Source organism: Cyanistes caeruleus, chromosome 2, assembly GCF_971803275.1.
Source record: "Cyanistes caeruleus chromosome 2, bCyaCae1.hap1.1, whole genome shotgun sequence".
In the NCBI taxonomy this organism is placed as follows: domain Eukaryota; kingdom Metazoa; phylum Chordata; class Aves; order Passeriformes; family Paridae; genus Cyanistes; species Cyanistes caeruleus.
This window is the reverse complement of record NC_141702.1, coordinates 41,709,864-41,735,251: the sequence shown is the minus strand read 5'-3', so window position 1 is coordinate 41,735,251 and position 25,388 is coordinate 41,709,864. Positions and strand designations below refer to the sequence as shown.

At 33.3% G+C, this 25,388-nt stretch overlaps 1 protein-coding gene across 5 annotated transcripts in view; it reads right to left on the bottom strand.

Moving 5' to 3' along the window:
* The window catches only part of GRIK2 (glutamate ionotropic receptor kainate type subunit 2), a 353,896-nt gene that overhangs the window by 190,047 nt on the left and 138,461 nt on the right, over positions 1-25,388 (bottom strand). For all 5 annotated transcript variants that reach the window (XM_086876642.1, XM_086876641.1, XM_086876643.1 and 2 more), the window contains one exon: positions 24,267-24,440. In XM_086876642.1, coding sequence (XP_086732768.1) covers positions 24,267-24,440 — 174 coding nt within the window. The remainder of the gene's footprint in view (positions 1-24,266; positions 24,441-25,388) is intronic.

Sequence of the window (25,388 nt, the reverse complement as noted above, 5' to 3'; positions counted from 1 at the left end):
TTTTTTCCCAGCATTCATTAAACTTAATCAGAATGGGACAAAGGAGAAAAATTAAAATTCTAATGCCCAATTTCAGTTTTATCTGTAAAAGACTTCTACTTTCCTAGCATTAATTAAGAATACTTTTAAGAATATATCAGAAGAAAAATGTTACTCCAAATTTGGGTTTAACGATTTTTTTTTTTTTAACTGAAATTCTTAATAAAACAATCTCAGCCAGACACACAAGATTTGACTTTCCTGTTAACAATGTTCAAATTAGTGGATAAATTTTCTGATTATATACTAATGGATTTTTTAAATATCTTTCTATTTTTAGACATTAGAAGAAAATATTTGTTCTCCTCTGAACAGTATTAGTCTTTGAACTATATCTACATCCGCATTTAGATATATATCTAAAAATGCACTGAAAAAGGTAAATAAAGAAATCATTTAATCATACAGAACTCTTGACCAACAGAAGGGGTTATAATACCCTTTTCTGAAAAACGGCAAATAATATTTTATTCTAGATTGGAAGATATTCCATAGAATCCATGAATTTAAAATGTTAGCCTTTTGAAAAGGACATCCAGTGCAGAGCTTCAGCTATCTACTTAATTTTTCAAAGCTCAATCTGTGAAGGAAAACGTACCAGCCTATTAAAAAAAAGCTTTCATTCTGTGATTCTGTTAGATATCCACTCTACACTTAGACATAATTATTCATAGATTTGAATAACAGCTTTGTGCACTGTCTTTAAGGGGGTTGTGTCTATAGAGGATATCTGACTTCTATTAGTAATTTCTAATTTAATTTCTATAATGAACTAAACAAATGAGAATTCCACACATGAATAATACATATTCCAAGTAAAAACCTATCTCTACTCTCATAAAAGCAGCAGCCAATCACTCTTTTCTTCTTCTTGCTTCCAATCTCTTCCAGGTAAAATTATATTTGAATAATATATGGCTGAGGCAAAAATAATTTTGAAGGTCTTTTGAAAATGAATAAATTAAATACTGGTTTAGTTTTACAGCCTATAGCAAAAACAATCACAGAGTGGTTTCTAAATGTCTATAATGAAAATATCATTAAAATTCAGGTTTTGTTGATAATGACAGACTTGTGCCTAAAGAACCAAGTACCTATCTAGACCTTATACATAGCCATAAGCCATGATTTAGGATATAGTAAGGAGAGTAATACAGAACTGAATTTAGGAAAAAAAAGCTTAGAAACTTAAGATAACATGCAGCTCTAGCTTTCTCATGTCTCAATATATTTTACCACTCCCACCAGTCTACAAGATTGTTTGTTCAAGTAATTCTTTCAAATATCTATTCTTTTTGACAGCAAATTTTTTAAAGTATGTCCCACAGAAATTTAAAAACTGAAAATATACATTCAACTTAATTTCACAAAAAAATGGACCCAAATCCTAATATACCTTTAACATATAGATGAATTCCTGCAAATAAATCATTGTTGTGGGCCAAATGTTTCTTATTGCATATTTTAGGTCTTAAAACATGTATATGTCAAAATCAGTAATATTTTCACAATTTTCCATACTTTACTTCTCTCTGTTTTCAGCTACTCTCAGGTTCTTTAGGAAAAAGTCATTAGTTTAGTGATCAAATGATTGAGAGGTTGTACATAAACACTGTTCCTCTCTGAACATAAAAAATCTGATCTTGCAATGACAACTTTCTTCAAATCATGGCAGGCCAGAAAGCAGTCAAGTCCTATTCAAAGTCAGTTTCTGAAAACTCCAGTTTCAGACAGATTTTTGAGACTACATCTATAAATCATGTCTGTAAAGTCATGTCTATGCCACTTTTTTGTGCTCCATGATTCAATTTTGTATTCATCAATCACATACTGAAGGGGGTTACAGGTTCACAGTAAGCAAGGAAGCTGGATAGCACATGTTATCAGTATGGAAGAAAACAGTTTCATAACCAGTGAAGATTAAACAGTAAGCCCCTGTCCTAAGGTGACAGCCCCATAAATCAATGAAAAAAATTCATTAACTAAATTTTGTATGTTCTGGTTCTGGGTAGTGAGTGGGTAGTATTTTCATTAATAGATAAACCCCAAATTTTAAAGGAAGGTACAACCCTCCTGATCATTAACTGCGATATGAAACATAAATTGAGCAGTAAACAGTAACAAAATGTATAGAATTTACTTCTACTTACAGAAATGGTATTTAGCTCTCATTTCTAACTTTTTTGAAATGCTAAATATTTACTTCTAGTGATTAATAGCCTATGAAAAAAATATTATTCCTCAGTATCTGTATCATAGGTGAACAATTACAGCACATTTACAGGATCACAGAATGGTTTGGGTTGGAAAGGACATTCAAGATAACCAAGTTCAAACACCCTGTTGGGGGGACAGTTCTGGGGGAAGTGTCAGGCCTAGCCATAAACACTGCCATAGATGGAACATCCACAGCTCCTCTGGGCAACCTGTTCCACTGCCTCACCAAACCCACCATCAGTAAAGCATTTCACATCTATATGTAACCCTATAAGTTTCCCCTCTTTCAGTTGAACCTATTACTATCAATACAGTTCCTGATGAAGAGTCTTTTTCTGGCTTCCTTGTAAGCCCCAAAGAAGCGCTGGACAGCTGCTATGAGGTGTCCTCTTACTGTCAGTTGCAGCTATGGACCAAAACACTAGTCAGTGTATGATAATGATATTTATTATCTGAGTACATATTAGGTCATTTACAAGACTGAGTGAAGATTTAAAGCAATATTAACTCAACATCTGGTAGCTGTTAGGAAATACATAATAAAATAAAAATTATGTTTTCAAGTCAGAAGAGACTAGGACAGATCTTAGTATGTGGAAAAGTATTGAAAACACTAACAAGAATTCTTAATTGAGCAAATCACAATGTGCATCTATTCTTCTAAGGCTTAATGTTTCAGTTTATTTGCTGTTAGTAATTTTGCTGGTTTGGTTTCATTGGTGGAAAAAACCTAAATAGTTTCACAGTATAAACATTTAACATCTAAATAATCAGTCTCTTTCTGCACTCCTATCCCACTTCTCTCTTCCAACTGTAACGGCAATGTTCAAGAAATATCTATCAATGTAGAGAGTGGGAAAGAAATTTTTAATGCCTTTATATATAACATAAAATTTGCCATCACTATTTAAAGCACACCAAAAAAAAAAGAAGCAAAAATAAGAAAACACTGATAAACACTTGGCATTAGCTCTTACACGATCAGCCATCAAGAGCTGGATTGAAAAGAGAAAGAACAACAGCAGTGGAGGGGCATGTGCTAGGAAAGAGGGCTCCACTTCCTTCCAGATGTGATATTAGGAGAGAGATTTCATACACATGAAAGTCCTAAATGAAAAGTGGCAAAAAAGAGAAGTCTGGCAGAATAACTTACTGAGGCAATGGCTGACTCATTAGTCTTGACTTCACAGGAGAGATGCCCCAACTCTCTCGTAAAAATTCACTGACAACTGTTACTGCCTCACGTACTTAAAAGACACAAATCCATAAGAAACAAGCTTTTCTTGCAGTTAATGCTCAAGGTTCTACTTATACTGTTGTAACAATGAAATGAAGTAAAATCAATCAAGCAGCCAGGGTCACACTACTGGCAGCAAAACAAGTATAGCCATTGTGTTATTTCAGTGCCAACTCATAATGGTCTTAGCAGAACATAAGAAACACAGTCATTTTCTTTTATTTTTGGAATTTGAAGCACATTTATGTATTACTAGAAGTACAATGGTTCATAAAATCTAAAACTTGCTGTAGGGCAAAGAAAGTTCAGTTCATGCAAAATTCAAGCTGTGAATATATATAGTGACAAATACACACTACTCAGTGTTTCTATCACTACAGGCAATTCTGAACTTCCACCAAGAATTATATAAGCTCAATATAGTCGTAAACAGAATTAGCTTTCAGTAGAATAAACATTTATAAAATACAGGCTGTGTTTTCAGCTTTAGGATGAACAAGTGTGTAGGGACCCTTTTCTGTTGTTATTTTAATTACAGAAAGCATCTTCTTCCCATAAAATACTTTCATATGCATTTCCAAGTATTTTTAATATAGGACACTTTAATTTTACCTAAAATATTCCCAGTGAGAAGAAAATAATTCCTCATGAGAATGCATTTTAATGCTTAAAAAAGCAAATCTCTCACTTTTTTGAGTTGAAACTCTTTAGGATTTTATTCCTAATATTAATACCTAGATAAGGATTTTCTGTGGCAATTTTTTCTCATTCAGATAAAAGAGATTCTTTAGAACCTTATTTCAATGAGTAGTGATCCTGGTGAAAACTCAGATCACCTCTGGAGATCCATTAATTGCCACAGGTATACTTATAATAGCAGTCAAATATTGCTAAGAGGACAATGCATTATAGGAAATGCATGCAACAGAATTCTGACACTTCTAACTGCCTCTCCACCAGGTTGAAGTGCAAAGTTAATTCTGAGTCTGCTTTATTCCTTTATTTTCTCTTTATCTCATGAGAAACATCTGCCTTTGTAAACAGTTTCCTCTTGTTTGTAGAAAATGGGAATCTGAAGAAAAGCCAAAGCAATTATTAGTAACATAAGCATTTAAATCCAAAGCTATAGCAAAATTCAGCTCTCCAAGGAGGAAGAATACATATGCTACAACAGTGTTTTTACCTTGAATTCCTTACTTAAGAGTATGATGCTAGGTTCATACTAGGTGAATGCTTAGAAATTAAATCCACCTCTATTCTAGCCATTTTCTGAAAGACCATGCGCAGAAGAGAACAGTTCTCCATTTTATGAGCATCTTATTTAAAAAAATCAATTAAAAAAATCACGATGTCTAAGAGAAACCAAATTATCAATCCCAACAAAAAGAACACCTTTTTTTTTAAAAAAAAAATAATTTTAATCTTTTAAGCTTAAATCATAAATTCACTCTAATTAAATCTTTATTTGGGGATTTTTCAAAATTTTCTTCAAGATATTGTGAAAATATAAATTGGATTTCTGTATCCCTAATCCTATGGGTGGTGGATTGAAACCCATTAAAGTTCCATGAATGATTGTTGCTTCATGCTCATTTAAGTACAAATTAATTTACTTCTCAGCACATTGTTTATATTTATCAGTTTATATTTAAATATAAATTATTTATAATTTATATTTATTTATAAATTCTTTATCTACTAATCAGGTATTCCCAAATTATTTCCACTTCTCCAAAGTAAAATCACTACCTTTTACAACCAAAAGATTGTTCATAAAGGTGACACTAATGTAACTGAAGATCTACTTCTAGTAAAAATTCTATTATCTATTGAGTATTTTTCTTCATGAAAACAGTTAATCTCTACTACTTTCAGTGCTACAAGAAATCATCGAATCTACACTGACAAAGAGACAAATGATACTGCTCAAAAAACCACTCTGAGTATTTAAAAATTACATTTTTTTAAAGTAGATATAGTCTAAAATTAGATTTAAGTACCAGCATGAGAGACATTAAAGAGAGAGCATAGAACAAAAATACTATCTATGTATTAAAGGAGAAAAATATTTTAGTGGGTTTACAATCTCAAGATGGAGAAACATCCCAAATGAAGCATTTAAAAATAACTTATGCAGATTGTACTCTACGAGGTTCTATGATACAGTTCTATGTTCCAAAGTACTTTTTCTCTAGTGAGAAATTTGCAGTCAAAAAGAGAGTTGTGTACCTGCTCTTTTCTTCTTGTCCATGTTACAGTTCTGCAGGCACAAAAAGGAAACACACCTGGTATGCCCAAGTACCAGAATTAAAACTGTATTGACTACAAAGGGGTACACATCTCACATTTCTCAAAGTACTTTCCACTTTACAATTGTTTCTATTTATATCTTTACATATGGCCTATTGTATACATATATAACACAATTTGATTAGACTTTAGGATACCTGAATATGTTTAGAAAGGAAGTTTCTCGTGTCAATTTTTAAGACAATTATTTAGACTGGATTTAAGGAAGAATTTCTTTACAATGAAGTTGATCAGACCCTGGAATGATTGCCTAGGGATGTTCTTGATGCCCCACCACTGGAAGTGTTCAAGGGCAAGTTAGATGGTGCTTTGAGCAGCCTGTTCTAGTGAAAGATGCCTCTGCCTACAGCAGCAGGGTTGGACTAAATGAGCCTTGAAGGTCCCTGCCAACACAAACCATTTGTCCATTCTATAGATTTATGTTTTTAAATCTTTTTTTATCTACTTATCATGTTACTCAAGATATAATCCTTTCCTTACTATGCATACTTCTGAAAACCTCAGTCTCAAGCACAGTTTTTCCTACGTTGTAAACCAAGGCAAATCTGATTTTACAATAAAACATCGGTTAGTGATTCATGGGTAGGTTTTATAAAGAAACTGGGGCAGAAAGTTTAGCATGCACAGACAGAGAATATCTATTATACTCATGGACAACATCTACGTTTCTGTATTATTTGATACATGCAGATTAATTATGCTTTTCACTCCAAGCATCTTTTATGGATTGATAGAATTAAAATTTTTTGCAGAATATGGCTTTCTATGAAATGAAATCTTTTGCTATTGTAATTGAGTGTAAAATAGGAAAATTACTTTTCTGGTCAGAAATATCAGAAAAAGAGTAAGAAAGTTAGCACTACAGAGAAAGGACCATCTTAATCAGATTTTCTTTTTCATTTTTGAAAATAGTATATCAACTCTCCTTACACCATAAATGGTAATAATTTTATGCAGTCTCAGAAGCAACATTAATGTGTTTATCCTTCTAAAAGTTCAATAATTAATCACAAAAAAACCCCAAAAAATGCATATGCCCTTATTGTAGAATCACATAATAGAACTATCCAGGGAATATCAAATGTTTGGAGACACAAATGGATACCAGAAGATACAGAAACTTATACAGAAGACAAGGTGGGATTTACAGATAACCAAACTGAATAAAACAATTGCACTTATAATGGAATTATACAATAATCTTCCCAAGTCAGATTAAAACAGCATGAGCTTGATTAGGGAATGAAAATAAAGACCATAGTAGTCAGGCTGGGGACAACAGTTCTAGGAGGAAAGTCAATGGACTATTAAATAGGAATGAATCTGTTTTCAAATTTTACTTCACCACTAATACATTCCACCAGTGAACCACTGTATGGTAGGGGTAGAGGGGGCCTTAATTTTCTGGCAGAAAATGCTCATGCATCCAGCACGCCTCTTCATGTCGTAATGTGCAATCCCCTCTTCACAAGAATTTCCAAAGAGAATGCATGCTTTCTCAGCATGGTGCCTCCATTAGCAGATTCAACTATCTAGTGAACTCAGAAGACTTAATGCTATTCCATTATTGGGTCTTGAAGGTCTCATATCTAATCTTGACCTATTTAATGGCTCACACTTAGAAAAAAAATTTTCTCCCCTTGTTTGCCCTCCCACAGGGCACTACTTGAATGGACTAAATCACAAATAGATGTACATAAATAATATAATCTTGCTAGCTAGAGACCTCCAGGTCACATGAATTTAATAGACTAGTACTAGAATATAGGTTTTTTCCTTTTGTTTTTTTTGCTTTGGTTTGGTTTGGGTTTTAGTGGGGTTTTTTGTTTGTTTGTTTGTTTTTACTTGGTTTGGGTTTGTTGTGGGGTTGTTTGATAAAAATAAAAACAACCAACACTTGTATTCTTGTTATCCAGACAATGAAAAGACATATTGAAAGACTATCATCACAATAAATTGACCCATGAAGATTCAGTTTACTAGCTTCTGCAGAGCAGCCCCTAGCTGATATGAAAATGCTAAGGGACTTAATAAATATTTTTAGTAGTCTATGCAATTAGGGACTAACCCAAAAGTTCTGGAGTTTTGTCTATGTTTCTGACATACAGCACTAGCGAATCTATTTTAAGAATTCAAACCTACTTCCTCCCTCTTTTCATCTAGATCAAGAACTAAACAGTTCAGATTTACAGAATGCAACATAGGAAGAGACCATTTCATCAAGTCTCTACTAAATATAAAAAACTCAGGTTGATCTGAACAGATAAGGAGTAACAGCCTTCACTAAAAATCATCAGGAAGAAAGTAGTGTAGAGTGACATAGTTCTTGATATGGTTATTACCTTTGTTACCTGAGCCCTAACCAAGCAGATGAATTGTTAAGAAGTTCCTTCAGGGGGGTGAAATCTGCAAGAGTTCACAACAATGAAAACACACTCTTGGATAGGTTGAGACAATTCTGACAACTGACATTCAGTGACCGCCTTAAAAGCAGCAATGTTCATGTGCTTTAGGCACAAAACAAGCAATGCTATTTGCTTACAGATTCTACTATATTCTTAGCGCATTTTTAGTTAGTTTATCAAAATACATTACCACCTTGGTGTGCATGTAATAACTAATTTAAGATAGGGCACCAAGGTAATATAGTCCATATAAAAGAATATATATCTCCTTACAGCTGCAGGCAAGGCAGATTAGAACTGTAAACACAATTTCAAATGTCAAAGAACAATAAAATAAAAGATGTGGAGAGATCTGTATGTGCAAAACTCACATACATCAGAAAGGAATAGTTTCTTCTAAGTTCAGCCATTTAAAATGGCCAGTCAATCATCTAGGCTCCCTATAGTCTCCTCTTCAGTAATATCATCTATGCAGCTTTTTCAGGACAAATTTGTCTATTCTTCCTGTACTGACTGAAAAGGTAATGTAGGCAATTACTAGACATTTGAATTTTACATGGATTAAGTTAGGAGAGGCAAATTCCACACATACTGTTTAGGCATCTTCTTCATTAGGAGGTATGTATGTACAGTTCACTCTGAAGCACAGGCAAAGGATATTAAACTTGCTCTCTGGGCAGTTTATCTGCAAACAGAAACAAATGAAGCCTAAGACATGGCCACCACCATGAAAGAATATGTCTGAATATGCCAAGTCACTGCTGGAAAACTTAGCAGACCACTAGTCATTCCTGGAAAGGTTCTACATTTGAAATCAAGCTTTCTGGAAGGTTACCAATTCAATAGCTGCAACAAGGAGATAGGTACATTGACCATTACACCTATGTCTGTACAGCACAGACAAGCTGAATTCATTACTCTCCTTACACTAAAACACAGCAAACACAGTCGTGTTCTGAGCAGTACCTGGAATTATTAGGTGTCTCATTGTTTCTTTTAATGATGTGCTCATTATTTTAAATGGTGGACCCTTTTAAATTCTCAGCACTTTTAAATTTTATTTGTTTGGGATATAATCATGTCTGTGTGGATTGATAGCTGTAATGATCACCAGCTTTGACTTTCTTAAAAAGCTTGCCAACATGCCTTATAAACATCTAGCAAAAGTACATTTTAGGGGCTTCCAGGAGAGCTACAACTATTACTGTATTGTTTCTTTAAATTAATGGGTTCACTCAGTATTAGGTATTAGTCGGATAATATCTTCATTGATATTGTGGTTCTAACACATTTTCTGTGATTGTGTAAGCTTAAAAACTGTATTTGAGAGCACACTATACCACTGAGGTGTTGTTGAAATCTGAAAAATTCACATGCCTCTTAAGGTTAAAATGAATAAAACCTGCAGTAAGCAATGCAGGCACTTCTCCCAAAACAGGAGGGTAATTTCTAGAAGAAAATTAAGCACCCTGGTACTCTGGTTTACCAACTATATAGTCTCTGTGTGATCAAGCTACAGTTTTTCATGAATATGAGGAGAGATTTCAATTTCATGACTCTTGACTGCTATTCTTTATGAAGAGGTTCCCTCAGATCTATCAGTGCTCTTCAAATACTGGAGACTAACCTCTCAGAGGACAGCTACAGTTGTTGAGTATAAAATAAAGATCATAGGGCAATTCAAGAGGACACCACAGGACTTCCCTAGTCTGACACCTTGCATCTTTTACACTGCTTTCAGTGTCACCTCTAGGAATAGACACATTGTTCAGAACTTCATCAGGCTTTGAAAACCTGCATGGATGGAGTCTACAACAACCTCTCTAAGCAATCCTTTTCACTGCTTTACTCTTCTTACAGTGAAAACTTTTTTCCCTTAAATCCAGTCAAAAATCTCTCTCCTTTCAGTTTATGCCTTTGCTGTCATGCTTATGCCATGCACTGCTGGGAATAGCTTGTATGTCTTCTTGATAATCTATCTTCCTGCAGATGTTAGGGTGATGCTGTTAGGTCCTTAAGAGGCCTTCCTTTCCCCAGACTTGTTCCTTTAACCTCTCCTCCTTGTACACGTGCTCCAGCCCCTCAGTTCTGACAATTTTTGTTACTATTAATTTATATTCCTACAAAAAGACATTCAATATTTTTCTCTAACAAATATGGTACCTAGTGTCCAGATAGTAAAGGGTCTCTCCTGATGGTGCTTTATCTCCCACTGCTCTACTGATGGATTGTCTCCCTTGTCTTACTCGAAAACCAGTCCCTGACATTCAGATTCTATCCAATAGTATTGAATAAACTCAGTGTAGAACGTGCAATCATTTAACTCACAGAAGATCTTTAACACCAACAAATCCAGCCATTAATGTAGTGCTGCCAAGTCCACCACTTAACTATGTCCCTTAACACCAGATTTAAATACCTCCAGAGATGGTGACTCAGCCACTTCCCTCAGAAGCCTGTTCCAATGCTTGACAAGCATTTTCTGATTAAATGTAAAAGGAACATGGTATCCACAAGATAAAGTGTGGATAACACATATCTAAATAAAACTCACTGATTTTATACCAATATGATTTTCCTGATTTTTTTAATGTCCATACTAAACTTCAGTATACATACACTTTATTATGGCATTCCAAACTTTACAGTTTAAGTATATTCATCTTTCATTTGTATATTTCCAAGTATATCCCATATGAGTTTTGTTGAGCTTTTATTTTTAGGAATGAAGCCTAAATGATAATTTGATTTTATCAAGTTAAGAGTTATTTCTATGTAATCAAGAAATAATTATATTTTTAACCTAACACAGTTGATTTTGTTAAATTAACACATGCATAACTTTATCTGGGTACAGAAAATAATGCAGTTCTCACTTCTTCTTCCTCTTTCTCCAGACAAATTGTATTCATAATTTACTCTTTTTGCATAAATTTAAAAATGTCCTTATAAATGCTAATAAAATTTTTTTCTAACTAAATTTAATATTTTTTCCTAACTTGAGCTTTATATTCAGCTTCACAAAGCTACCTGTTAGGCTCCTTATTTTACAATTTATAAATAAATCAAATGAAAGTTTGCTTTATATGACACAGCTGCACTTGAGGCAGCTTATGACTTATGACTTTTCTTCTAAAGAGAACTTCTTTGAAGATCTTCACATTTAAATTGTTTCAAAGCAACTTGCTAACATTGCTGGTGTCTGTCTCTAAATATGTGTCATTTTAAGACACATATTTATTTAGTAACTGAATAGGTCAAATGTGGAACAGTAAAGTCAAAAAGTCTGTGTTCATTGTTAGAAGAAATACAGAGATAGCACTCTTTGATGCAACCTAACATAAATTTCAGTTTCTTCATCTGGAATATTGCATCAAGACTAAACCCAAATAATTAGAGAACCCTACTTGTATAAATATTACCAAAAAAAATATTCAATTTTAAAAATAAGCCTGTGTTATTATTTTCCTAGTTAATTTCAAAACTGTACCAAATCTAGGCTAATCAAAATCATTAGGCACATCTTTGCTTTGGACAATGATATGATGACCTAACTGTGGCAAAGAAAAAGAAGCCTTTTTAATTGCTCACAGATGTTGCTATAAATATTCCAACCAAGACAGAAATTTCTCCTTCTGTGAATATTGACTTTAATTTTGCAATTTGTGATCATACAACAAACCTTAGGCTGAGGATCTTACATGAATGATAGTAGTCTTTGAACAGAAAGTGGTATGTCAGTGTTTAAGTTTCTATATTCAACTAGACGTTGTAAACAAATTTACCTAATTCAATTTACCATGCAATTTAAGAAATAGTGCAAAGATTACATAATCAAAGAAGCCAGTACTGAATCTTCATGAATGGGGAGCAGCTTTGCTGAAAGGGACTTGGAGGTCCTTGTGGACAAGTAGCTGAAAATGAGCCAGCCAAGAGATGTTGCAGTAGCAGAGGAAAACTGGATCCTGGGCTGCATTCACAGGATCATTACTAACAGAGATAGAGATGTGATCATCCCACTCTACTCAGCATCTGTCAGGCCACATCTGAAGTCCAGTTATCATCCCCATAACTCAAAATTTAAAAAAAAGGCTCAAGTACACTGGATAGAGTCCAAGGGATCACCACAGAAATGATCAGAGGACTGGAAAGCTGCACTCTGAGGAAAGGCTGAAGGAGTTAGATCTTTTCTCCCTGGAGAAGGGAAGGCTTAGGAGGGGCCTCATCACAGTGTTTCAGTACTAAAGGGGCAGCTACAAAGAGGACAGAGACTCTCTTGGCAAAGACCCACATAAGGAGGACAAAGGGCAATGGGTAGAAGGTACACTGGAAGAGGTTTCGTATTGAGGAGGAATTTGTTTACAGCAAGGACAATCATGGGAACAACTTCCCCAAGGATATGATGAAGTTCTCACCACTGAAGATATTCAAGAGACAATTGGACAGAGTGCATCTTAGCTCCCTTTCCCATGAAAATTTAGACAAAATATTTCAAGGCCCCTTCAAACCTGGGATGCTCCATGATTCTGCAGAATTCATCACTGACCAAAAAGTGTCTATAGGTTCCAATTTTATCAAAGGAGTTTGGAATAGACCAGTCAGGAAATATTGTGAACATCACCTTATAAATTAGTCTATCAACTTCATTAAATAACTAGCCAGCAGTCCTCCAGCTGCAAAGCTGATGTTCCCTAACTTCAATTCTAGATGTACACTACTGCAAAAATGTCCACTCAGGAAGACTACTTTCAGCACTCATGGTAAGATAAATCCTACTGTGTGAAGGACCCAAGGGACTCTAGCAGAAACAATGAGCACCATACCAAATATAATTGGGTTTTTTAAATTATTATTTGAAGATGAACAAGTGGAAAAAAAAACCAAAAATAAACATATTTTCAGTAATCTTGAAGATATTTAAAGATTACTCCTTTAAATATAGTTATTTTTATTATATTTTATTTTATAGTTATTTTTATTTGTACTCTACCCACAATCTTACTCAAATTTTTGAATTGCATCAGAATAACCATTGCTGAATTTTAACCAAATAGAAGGTGAAGAAATCCAAAATAGTCTAAAGCCATCTTAAGTCTAATGCTGTTTCTTTTATGAGAGAAACTGAGAACAATCATATCATTAAGCATCCATAATTTGAAAAATAGTGTTTTCTGAACTATGTCTGATATCTTGAAGACACTGTAAATTAATTGTCCCTTGTGATCAGAAATACCTTGAAATGCTCTCTCATCCTTTCCTCAAAATACAAAAGTGAAGAGGTGCAACAAAGCAACTTACATTAAACTTTTTTTTATGGATGGCCTTTGAAGTGCCATTTAAACAAATTATATACTTCATGTTAAGTGTCAAAGTAGTCCACTTGACTTTAGCAGTACTTGACAAGTTTGTATTGCATTTTCAGCAAGAAAACAGTGAACATTTTGTGGAACTGAGACCTCAATAAACAGAATGGATAACACATCCATTGCTACATACAACAGACAAACAGATAAAATAAGATTTTGTTTTTATAAGCAATATATATAGAAACCCCATTCATGGAATATGCTTTACAAAATAATGCTTTCCATTAGCATTTCACCACAAGGCTTGAATAAATTATACTACAGGATCAAAATAAGGAAATTCTGAAATTTATTTCCAGGACATTACAGAGATTGTCATAATCTGAATTAGGTTACAGCATTATCACTGGTATTAAAATACTATACATATACTCAGGCCTCATAAAGTGGGAGTATTAAATCTGAAATCTCTGCTTCACAACATCATAACACTTAATTCTCTTTAGCAAATCCAGTACACGTTTCTCACCTATGTGCTAAGCTGAATGTGACTTGGCAGAGTAGAGGTCTCACATTCAAAGAGAAAATATATAATAATGAAAGCATGTTAATTTTGATTCCAGCCAACATAAAGGTATTCTGATGCAGATTTGGGTGGATGCTTGAATTTTCCTAGGCACTGTTTAACAGCTCTGTATGTGTGCTTGTGGCAATTCTATTCCCGCTAGATTCCTTAAGTGGAAAATTTATTTACTGCTAAAATTCTACTTAAAGCTTGGCTATGTCAAGCATATAGCATAATTTGGAATGTGAAGAAGAGACAGAACATTCACCAAAGGTGGACAGACATGAATTTAGACTTTTAGGAGACCTTTGATCTTGTAAAGGTTAAGAAGGGTGGAGGCCAAGCAAAATAACCTATGAATCTGTAAACCTCTAAATGGAATCCATGATCCAGAAAATAATGTTGTCCCTTAGGATAATTAATAAAATTAATTTATGCAATAACTACATATCTGGTCTTTATAAAAGTCCCCATGAAGTTAACATGTACTATATGAATCCCTTTAAAAGCAGAAAGTGTGCTGTGACTTAAGGAGATAAGCAAAAATTAGGGGAAGTAATATCTCATCAATCTATAAATATCTGGAAATGAGAAAAAAAAGAAAAAGGCAAAAATTTAAGCAGATACACTTACACATCTTCAGCAGAGAATGTGGTATCCCCAGAAGCTTGTTTATTTCTACCAGCTATGTCAACTACTCCAGTAATTAATAAGTATTAATTAGGAACAGACAGAAATAGGAAATAGCATATTCTTGGTTTTAATATGTGAGAAGCATATAATGAATGAAGACTGTTCCAGCCTACCAAACAACATCCAAAATAACCACCTGAATACTCAAAGACAAATATTTACATCTGTTTTTCACTCTCTTTCACTCCATTGCAGTATGTAGTACTTAGCACTCCACTTTATATAAAAATTTCAAAGTGGTAACTCTTCATCTGCTTACCCTATCTGAGTCTGGAATGCATATAGCAAACTAAAGGTTAGCCAAATTACCCATACACTGATTTCCAAAGGACTGGGATTCTACCCAGAATACTTCGAAGTGTCACCATTAAATATAGTATATTGCCAGTCCAAACAGGCAGTGCCATTGTGAAGCTGACAAGCACACAGTAGAGGCTAAAGTGATGGTCCCTTTTCTCCTCAAATTAAATTATTTACCTTGCTGTTAAACCTAGGATGCCTACTATGTCACCATTCCACTTCCTACGACCATAGCCATAGTGATTCTTACAGTTATTAATTCCTGCAGATTAGCTCACTGATTATCAGCTCTAGTTATGCTGCCCCTCAAGGTAAGTTCTAAAAATAATAGCAAAGAAACAGTTCACTTTTGGTTCACTTTTCCTGAAAATTTACAATAAACATAGTATATACATAATACATTAAAATCAATTTCAGAATGCATATGCTAAGAAAAATGTCTTCAATAGTATCATAGAATTGTTTAGGTTGGAAAAGACCTTTAACATCATCCAGTCATTAAACCGGCACTGCCAATTCCACCACCATCGTGTCCCTAAGTGCCACATTTACAAGACTTTTAAATGCCTCCAGGGATGGAGAGGATGCCACCACTTCTTCAAGCAGTCTGTTCCATTGTTGGATGACCACCCTTTCTGGGAAGAAATTTTTCCTAATATCCAGTCTAAATCTCCCCTGGGATGACTTGAAGCTGTTTCCTTTTGTTCTGTCACTTGTTACTTGGCAGAAGAGACCAACAGCCACCTGTCTACAACCTCCTTTCAGGCAGTTGTACAGAGCAATAAGGTCTCTCCTTTCCTCCAGGCTGAACAACTCAAGCTCCTGCATACACTCCTTGTAAAACTTGAGCTCCAGACCCTTCACAAGCTTCATTGCCCTTCTTTAGAAACATAATCTTTAACAGGTTATGGTTTTGTAATTGTAGTCCTCAGACTAAATTTCATACAGTGAAGACATGTGCATATTTCCTGAGAATAGGCACTCAGGTTCCTATTTCAAAAAACAACTTATGCTTCAGCTACTCTTCTACACTGTGTAGGAGATCCTGCAGGTTGCACAAGCTCTGCCATTTCCCTACTTGCTGTTACACCAAGTTTCCTCCCTTTTGCTTCATAAAGATGTAGCAGCACAGAGTTTTCTAACATGAAAGCATGATATAGATTAATGGTAATCTTAGTATATTTATGAATATATACATATATCCTCAAAACACATCTGGAAGAATTCAGTGAAATATTCCATAGAAGAGAAACTGAAATTTCCTCTAAACTCTATAAAGCACTTGGACACAGCTTTCCTTTAGGATAGGATCACATGTTTCTGATCTGTTCTGTCTCTCAAAATTCTAAAAGTTACTGTATACAGTACTCAAATATTTAATAATGCAATTAATTCCCAAAATAGCTGACAAATAATTTATAAAACATCTTACAGCATGAAATCCCGCATAGTCCCTAAACTCACAAAATTAACTGTGCCTAAGGGAGATTCTTAGCTTGTAATGCAGTAATGAGTAATTGTTTAGTATTTGCTTTGAAGTACACATTTGCTGCTCCACTGTTACTAAACACATCAGCAAATCCAGAAAATTCTTTTAGCTAAAGGGATAATTATAAAGCTGTCTACATAAGAAGATATCCTCTTTGAAGCTCTAAATCAGAATCCAAGACTGTATTTCTGTAACAAGTATTTATTTGTATTTTTATTGATCTATTCACCGTCAGGAACCTTAACAGCACCTTCTTCTCATCAATTTCTCCTGTCCAGTCACAGCACCTGATAGCAGTTACTAAATTATTATTTAAGTAGCTATTCTAAATGTAACTGTTATTTTCATGTTGTCATGTGCAGATAAGAGATTGAAGTTTTACAAATATCCTTTTACCATTAGGAAAACTAAATTACTAATTTGTATCATGCTATTCAATAGTTTGTACTGTCACTGAAAATACTGACATCAAGGATAAATAAAGTTAGACAAGCTCCAGAAAGAACCCTGAATCCCTGAATTACACCATAATTTTTTTTCTTCCTTTATGAGCCATGCAAAGAAAAGAATTTTGGAGCCCACAGATCAGAAACTATGAAATTAATGTAAAAAAAAATTAGGTTAAAAATATTTTTAACTAAATGTACAAATTAATAATGATAATAGACTATATTTCCAGTTTTGCATCTTCCTGATTTCTTAAGCCAGTAATTAAGAGCATCATTTTAACTCTATTTGGTTAAATTCTACTACCTACACTTATCACAACTTCACTTTTTTTTTTAACATCTTGTTTTTCCTTGGCTCATGCTGTTTACCTAAACCTTGATTAAAATGGATTAGCAACAGCTAGATTAAAATTACTGGGATTGAGGGGGTGGGTTTCATTTTGTTTTGGATGGTTGGATTGGGTTTTTGTTTGGATTTTTTTTGTTGTTGTATTTTTTAGTTTTTTGTTTGCTTGTTTTTATGTAGAGCAAAGAACCTGGGAAATACACAGCTTAGCTTTCAGAGCAGTATAACAGTGCCTTTGATATTATTTATGCCTAATTATTTGACATGGGAGTTATTTATTTCTTTCATGAAAAATATCATTAAGCTTTGGTTATATCTGAATCTCTTCCTGTAAATGTTGGATTTTTATGTTTCAGACAATTCTTTCAAGTTGTCCTGGTTTCAGTGACATTACTCTCTTAATCTTTCCAAACTTCATAATGAAAAAAACCAGGTACCCTTTCCAACATTAGTAGCTTAACAAGCTAGTTTAACATTATTCAAAATCCTTTACCAAAAATAAGCCAGAGAAATCTGTTGATTAATGTGCTTTTTCACCTGATTACAGGTGGCTATTAATATGGTCTTCATGCGTTGCTCCAATTCCTCACGAGTTTTTAGGGTTTTTAAAGACACTGATTTAATGCAACAGAAAATACATCATTATTGTCCATCTATACTCACTGTTTGACCATATGTTGTTTTTTTATCAATTCTTTGGCTTGACCTTGTATTTAACAAAACTTCTGAGAATATTAAACTAACATACCCAAAGCTAAGAAAGAGAACTTTCAGATAAATTAGATTTTACAAAACAGTCATAAGGTTTAGACATAGAGAGGTTGCTTTCTGGAACCTTTCTTACAATCAGGGGAATACAAGAACAAAGAATATATTAGCTAAATGCATCCGCCGTCTTTAGGTGTGCAAATATGGAGCTAATTAGGGAAAAATATCTATACATTTACAAATCCAACGCTATTCTCACTTTCATTTCCATTCTCTAATATGAAAGGAATTCTAATTCCAGGATTTTTACTGTATCCCTCAAAATAGCTAGTTTCAAAATTAATTTCCTAGACAGGTCTGTGAGAAAATGCATTAGCACATTCCTTCAATTAAGGACAATTTATAGACGTATTCGAATCTCGCCCCTTGTACCTTATTTACAGGTACATACTAAAAGAAAATACCGCTGAATCTATTTTCCTTATCTGAGGAATTCTATACACCAGCTTCAAAAATTTCAAAACTTTATTAATAAAATTTTATCTCCCTTTCTTTGAAGCAAATAAAAATCCCATGCACAGAAATGAACCTTAAATCCATTCTGCATATGCAAAAAATCTCTAGGATTTTGCCAACAGTATTTAATATCATTCTAAATTTCAGAGGGTTTTTTCAACTAACATTTTCATTTACTGAGAAGTTAATAAAAAACAAAACAAAACAGAACAAAATAAACAAACAAAAATAATTAAAAAAATTAAAAGAGAAAATGCTCAACTAAATAATGCTCCATTCTGCCAGGCAGTACACAAAATGTGCCAGCTGCAAACTGTGAATTTTCCGGGGTAAACACCTAAATCTGACATCCAAGAAGTACCACTGTGCTTCTCTGCACCTCCCATATATAGCTACTAAAGTGAGCATTAAAGAACATTAAAGAATTAATAGTCTGAATATAAAAAAAAGAACACTCTTTTCCGTATAAGATAAAAGAAGAGAGCTAAATTGGATGACAGGCAAAAGCAATTAGTAAGGAAAACCTTATGTTAATTAAGCAGCAGGACTTGTTAGGTCATCTTAATTATACATGCTAAATTCTAACCTGAGGAACAGAAAACTGTGAAGATTCATAGTTGAAGAGTAAAAGAATTCTGAACTCCTAACACTTTATTTATGCTCTATTTTGCTTTTTGAATAATGATTGTCATATATAAAATGAAAGTGTATTTATGCTCAGGGTTTTGTGAGTTTTTTCTTCTTTCTGTGTAATATGTGTACAGATTCAGTAAGTGAAGTATACCAAAATAGAGTTTCTTTAAAATAGTTTGTTGCCCCTCTGTTTTCCAGAATATTTTTCTATTTATACATTAAAGATGCCAATATCGTTAGAACAAATAAAAGCATTGTTATAATAATTATCATTTTTCCATTCTGCAGGAAAGTTCAAAATTAATTTTTTACTCCAGGCTAAAATAAGAATGAGCCCCTGCAAATTTAAGCATTTTAAGAAAAAAGCTGTCTGAAGTTACACTAATTAAATATTTTTATTTCATTATGGTATGCTTGGGAGTTTTATTGACTTATAAGTCCATTTTTTCAGAAGAAATCATAATCTGGTTGAAAAACAGTGAGGTTTTATTAATGCCAAGTCATTCTGTTCAAGTGGTTGTTAAGTACTAATCACTTTCAAATTTCAGAATTCAGTATACAGTTTATGGAAAATAATAAAGTAATGAGTATATCATATATCAGAGAATTGTTAAAGAGCTTCAATCTAGTTAAAAGTTGTTTAATACCTGGATAATACAAAGTTCCAATGCTAATAACCCACCCTGTCTGGAGTCTAACTTCCAAAAAGTGCTTTTTGAACTGCTAAAGAGTAAGAATAGGTGGTGAGAAGCAGGGAAATGCGTGAATGAATCAATGTTTGCCTGTTTGCTTTTGGCAAAGTAGCTATTCTGGATTTTACACGGAAATATGTAGCAAGTCAAATTTTAAAAAACAACTCGATTGTATGTATTGCTGAATTAAGTCAGGAAGTGCAGGATCAAGTGAGAATTAATTAAAAAGTTTTCCTAGTCTGAAAAAAAATTTAATTCAGCAATACATATAAGCAAGGTGGTTTTTTTTAAATTTGACTTATTACATATTTCCGGGTAAAGTCCAGAATGGCTACTTTGCCAAAATGAAACAGGCAAACAGCAAAAAAACACCCAGATTTGAATTTAAAATGGACAAAAATGCATTTTTTTTGTTTCCTTCGGGATTTTTCACCTAAGTAACAAGAAGAAACAAGAACACAATGATAAATAGATACTGAAATGTTAGATACAGTTAATTCTACTAGCAAGAAAGATAAGGTATTGCAATAGTTTGATCATTGGCTCTTCTTCAGCAATTTTCTAAAGGCATGGTTTATTACCTCTGGCAACATTATTATTACTGTATAAATTCCTGTAATTTTATCATAAGAAATAACAGCCATGGCATGTCACAATTTCATGTGATGTTCACTTTTATCAGCACTATATTTTTTTTATTTCTGGTTAGTAAGAGTAGGGTGATACAAAAAAAATGGTCAAGACTGCTGAGAATACTTAAAATAAAAGGAGACTACAAATTTAAGAAATAAATATATTTAAGTAGCTCAGTAAGCTATACCGTGTGTGCACATGTACATCTGCACAAGTATGTGACAGATAAAAGGATACAAATACACTTGAATAGCAACATATTTTTATTATTATTTCTATGTCATGAGGACAAATACCATTTTGATTATGCTCAGACATTAAGAAACATGAAAGTACCATCAAATGCACAAATAAGGTCTATTAGTATATGAATAATTATAGAAAAATGTATTCAGAGTCGACCAGTGTGACTTCCACAGGACTTCTATGTATCATATTAAAAGTATACTCACATTTTTCTTTCTTAGAAATTAGTTCAGACGTTAGAAGAAATCATTTCTTACAAATATTTACACAAGCACAACTTTTGTCTCAAGAGAACTGCAGAAAGAAAGTCTGAATAGTCTGAAAGAATATAGCAAGTGATTTTCAATATTTCTACAGATTTTCTGGAACCATGGAAAAAACAAAGCCAATTGTACTGTAGTTACTCTAGTTACTCTCCTAAAACATAGAAGGCATTTAGTTTCTTTGTTATACCAATAAGTAAACATTCACTACTAGAATTGTTCAATATGGCAGTATTGATTAAGTAGTTTAATTTTTATATTTTTTTAAAAGTCCATACAAAGAAATACTTAAGAAATCACAAGAGGAAAATGAAATGTGATTGAAAATTTGATTTTGGTCACTTTTTCTCTCTGGTGTGCTAAGCCACGACCTTTTCCAGAGCTGTGCTGAGGAACAGCCTAGAAATAAAGGAAAAACTATCATAATTGAACTCAATAGGATTCACACTTGCAAATTTGACTTGGAACATTCCAAGGAGATGGGATGATGTTTTATACCGACTCTGTATTGCATTAGGACACTAAAAGGTAAAATAAATTATGAGGAGAATTATATACTAGTTAGAGAGTTATACAAGTCTACAGAAAAGACCTTGAAACAATTAATACTGGGAACTCTATGAATCATAAATAAGAAAAAGCAGTATTAGAATTATATTGATAGTTCTAACTATCCTAAGGGCAAAGTCAGCATGGTGACAAAGTCTGGGGTAGAAGTATATCACACAAACATCACTGGAGCTGAAAAACTACAATTCATAACTTCCTGGTTTTACACCACCAGAAAAATTTACTTTTCACTGAGGTCCTTAAACGATTTATACAAACTTCAGGTTTACATTTGGAGCGAGTTTTAGGTGTTTTTTGAACCTAGTTAAATGGCATTTAGCTGCGTGGTTCAATCAGAATGTATTGCCATTAAGCAGTCTTCTTGCTAATTTTTTGTGATTGAGCTGTAGAAGTAATCAACCAGTGAAAATAAAGTGTTTCCAGTCCAGCCCGTATCAGTCAGAGCACTCCATAGCACCAATATCTGTGAAGAGCCTTTGATTCCCAAGTCCATTTCTGACTTTAAATATACATGATAACAGTGACATGAAAGTCAAATTTTACAGATTTAACTGACTTTATAACTTCCCTTATTATAAGTCAATAAAATGGCTTATTTTATTCTGAGCACAGAAAGAACATTGTGCAATGACATCAAGATTTGACTTTCTTTCACACCATCGAAATGGACATGCTGTGGATGTTTTTTCTGTATCTAAGGGCCAGATCAAAATAACCTTGTAATCTCATAATGCTTGCCAAGATTATTAGCCCTTTAAATATAATTTATATTCTATCTGCAACTCTCAGGTATTTAAAACACAGGTTTTAAATAAACAAAGCACTTTTAAAAGCTTAATCAACAAAAAGAATGACCATAAAATATTCATCACAGTTTCTATGAAAACTTGGTTCCACTTGGAGCATAGAGGGCTCTTAAGGGTCCAGAAGAGAAGCCACTGTGTTCTTCACACACTTTTTTATACTTTTCTATCCTGAGGCAAAGTAATGATGTAAAGTATTATTCTAACAGAATCATATAATAGCAATTATAGGGTTCTGTCTCACATCAAAAGGTTTTCTGAGGAAAGCACTTTCTTTACAGCACCACAGAAGATGAAAAACATGCAACTGGCCCACAGAACTCTATTCCAATATTTATTATTCCATTATTTTTCACCATGGCCCTATGTTCTCATAAAATAACTATCACTACTGATCTTGGTAAATATCCAAAGGTCTGAGATCAGTTATATCTTTGAGCAATACATAAAGTATACAGCTACAATGAATGAGAAGTGATGTAAATTTTAATTTCAAAAAGATAAAAAAATAATTGAAAATATTAATGCAAACAAGGAAGCATGAAACAATGACTTACAGTAATAAGCAGCAGCTATATATAAACCAGATGCATGCTTCATACAGTTTTCAGATTCTGGGGGGTTCATTTGTTTGTTTGAATTTATTTAGAGAAATGAGCAATATAACTTTTAAACTACCATGTGATGCAATCTGTAAATATAGTACAAAGAAATCAGTGAACAAATTAAATTTAAAATGTTTCAAATCATCATGTTCGAGACATTATATATAGTAAGTATATTTTAAAAGTTTTTTTTCTCTAAAAATGGTAATTTTCTAGAAAAAAATAAACTAATTTGTTAAAATATTGATTGTAATTTAGTAGCTAATATCAACAAGATCATTAGATCTTATCAGTAGAAAAAAATGGTCAAATAGTTGTGTTATGTGGAATAATTAATACAGTCTTGGCATCTGATTACTAAGATACCTGTCTTCAAGAAATAGAATTTTCTATTTTTCAAATGGAAGATGAAAAGCCTAAAGAAAACAAACAAAAAAACACCTAACAACAACAAGAAATCCCCTCAAAACAAAAAGCAAAGCCAAACAAAACCCAACTACCTAAACTGTTAAGGGGCCAAAGTGGAAAATCTTTCAACAAATTTGAAGACTAAAGCAGATCTAATGTAGGATGTCTTTTAAAATAGATCCCTTCCTGACATTATAATTCCAGACTGAATTCCAACTAATGAGCAGAAAAGCACCAAAACCTAGCAATGAGTTTGTTTGCAGGAATATAGTTGTGATTTTTATGAACTGAAGTGAGAACAAAGAATAGTGGCAATGGAAGGAAAGAAATTAAAATAAACAACTGGATTAATTAATCAGATTAATCTGAAAGCACAGAAAGTAAAAAAGATAATAATACAGTCCTGTTCATAATACTAATAAAATATTTTCAAGCAAGATATATGTAAATATTAGAAAGTCCACATTATTAATGAATGAATATTAAACGAATAAGACACAAAATGCAGAGAAAGAGACAATTTTCATTAGCTTGGTTTTTGTCCCATAAAAAAATTTCACCAGCAAATTAGGGAAAGTAGGTGAATTTGACATTTAGAATATGGCATTATAATTTGAAAAAAAAATACAACATGTGTAATTTTGAAAGTCAATATAACCATGTATTCAATCTGCAAAATATTGACAGAAACAACATAGTTACTCTCTGACTCATGTTTACAATAATATTTGGTTACATACCTCCAAACACTTTTAATAGCAAACAAAAAGTTAAATATTTTTTTATAGCTTCACAAACATATAAAAAAAGGAACCAAATACTGGTATTCATACCGTCATAAATCCATCCAGCAAACCTGAATCAGGCTTCGGGGGTGCTTGCAAGCGCTCCATAGACCACTTCTCAATGATAGATGACACCTGGGTATTTTCTGTGTTTAGGATTCTGAATCCAGTCATATTAACACCACTGTACCGATAGGGTTCCACATCCAAGGCAAACAGGTCCTGAAAAAATTATCGTTGTATGAGTTCAGTAATACACTGCAGTGCTATTTCAGTTGTTGGACCATCTCCCCAGAGGAGAGCATGGTAATTTTTCACTGCTGTTTATGCTAGGAAGCGTGTTCTGATTATCTGAGGGCCCGTGTCTGTGAGCAAGCAACTTGGCTGCCCTTATGGTGGGAGTAATCTGATTCTAGGAGGAAGAACAAACTTTCAGGAAATGTTAGCCCAATTACAGAACTGTATCTACTACTAGGTAGGCTAAAAGGCTGCAGTAAGCTTAAATATTATTTTCAATTTCTAAATATTAATATTAATTGCTAGTTCTTGAACTTAACCAGAAATCAAACAGACATCAAATAATAAGATAAATTGGACAAGAGTTTCCTTGAGCTTTCACTCTCAGGGAAACTTAAGTTAATCTTTGGAGGATGAATTGGTGGAGTGGAGTAGGCTGGGAGTGGGGGTGGTGTTGAGCAGGGACGAGGAGAAACATACATAGCTTTAAATTTAATCAAAAGAATTTTTCACTGTCATAAACATACTTCCTAGTATTGACATATCTTTGATTAGGAATTCATCTTTGCAACAATAACTTTTAGTAATTTATGTTTTTGGTATATCTGTGTGTGTGTACAATTAGCCCTCAAACACACAGAGGGGGAAATACAATTAATATAAAGTAAAACAATTCAAATTTTAGCTCAAGAAGTAAATTCAAGGTTATCCTAGTGCTTTAATCAAATCCTAAGAAACAATGTAGAAACAGTACCTGACTTCAGGAAACTCAGGTCTAAGATCAAGTTTTGAACAGGGGGAAAACGAAAATGTAATCAAGGTTATATATAATATATTATTTCCCTATAACATAATTTTAATTTATTGAACATGGAAATTTTCCCCATAATTCATAGGCAGTCATTCATCTAATTTTTAATTTAATTTTTGTTG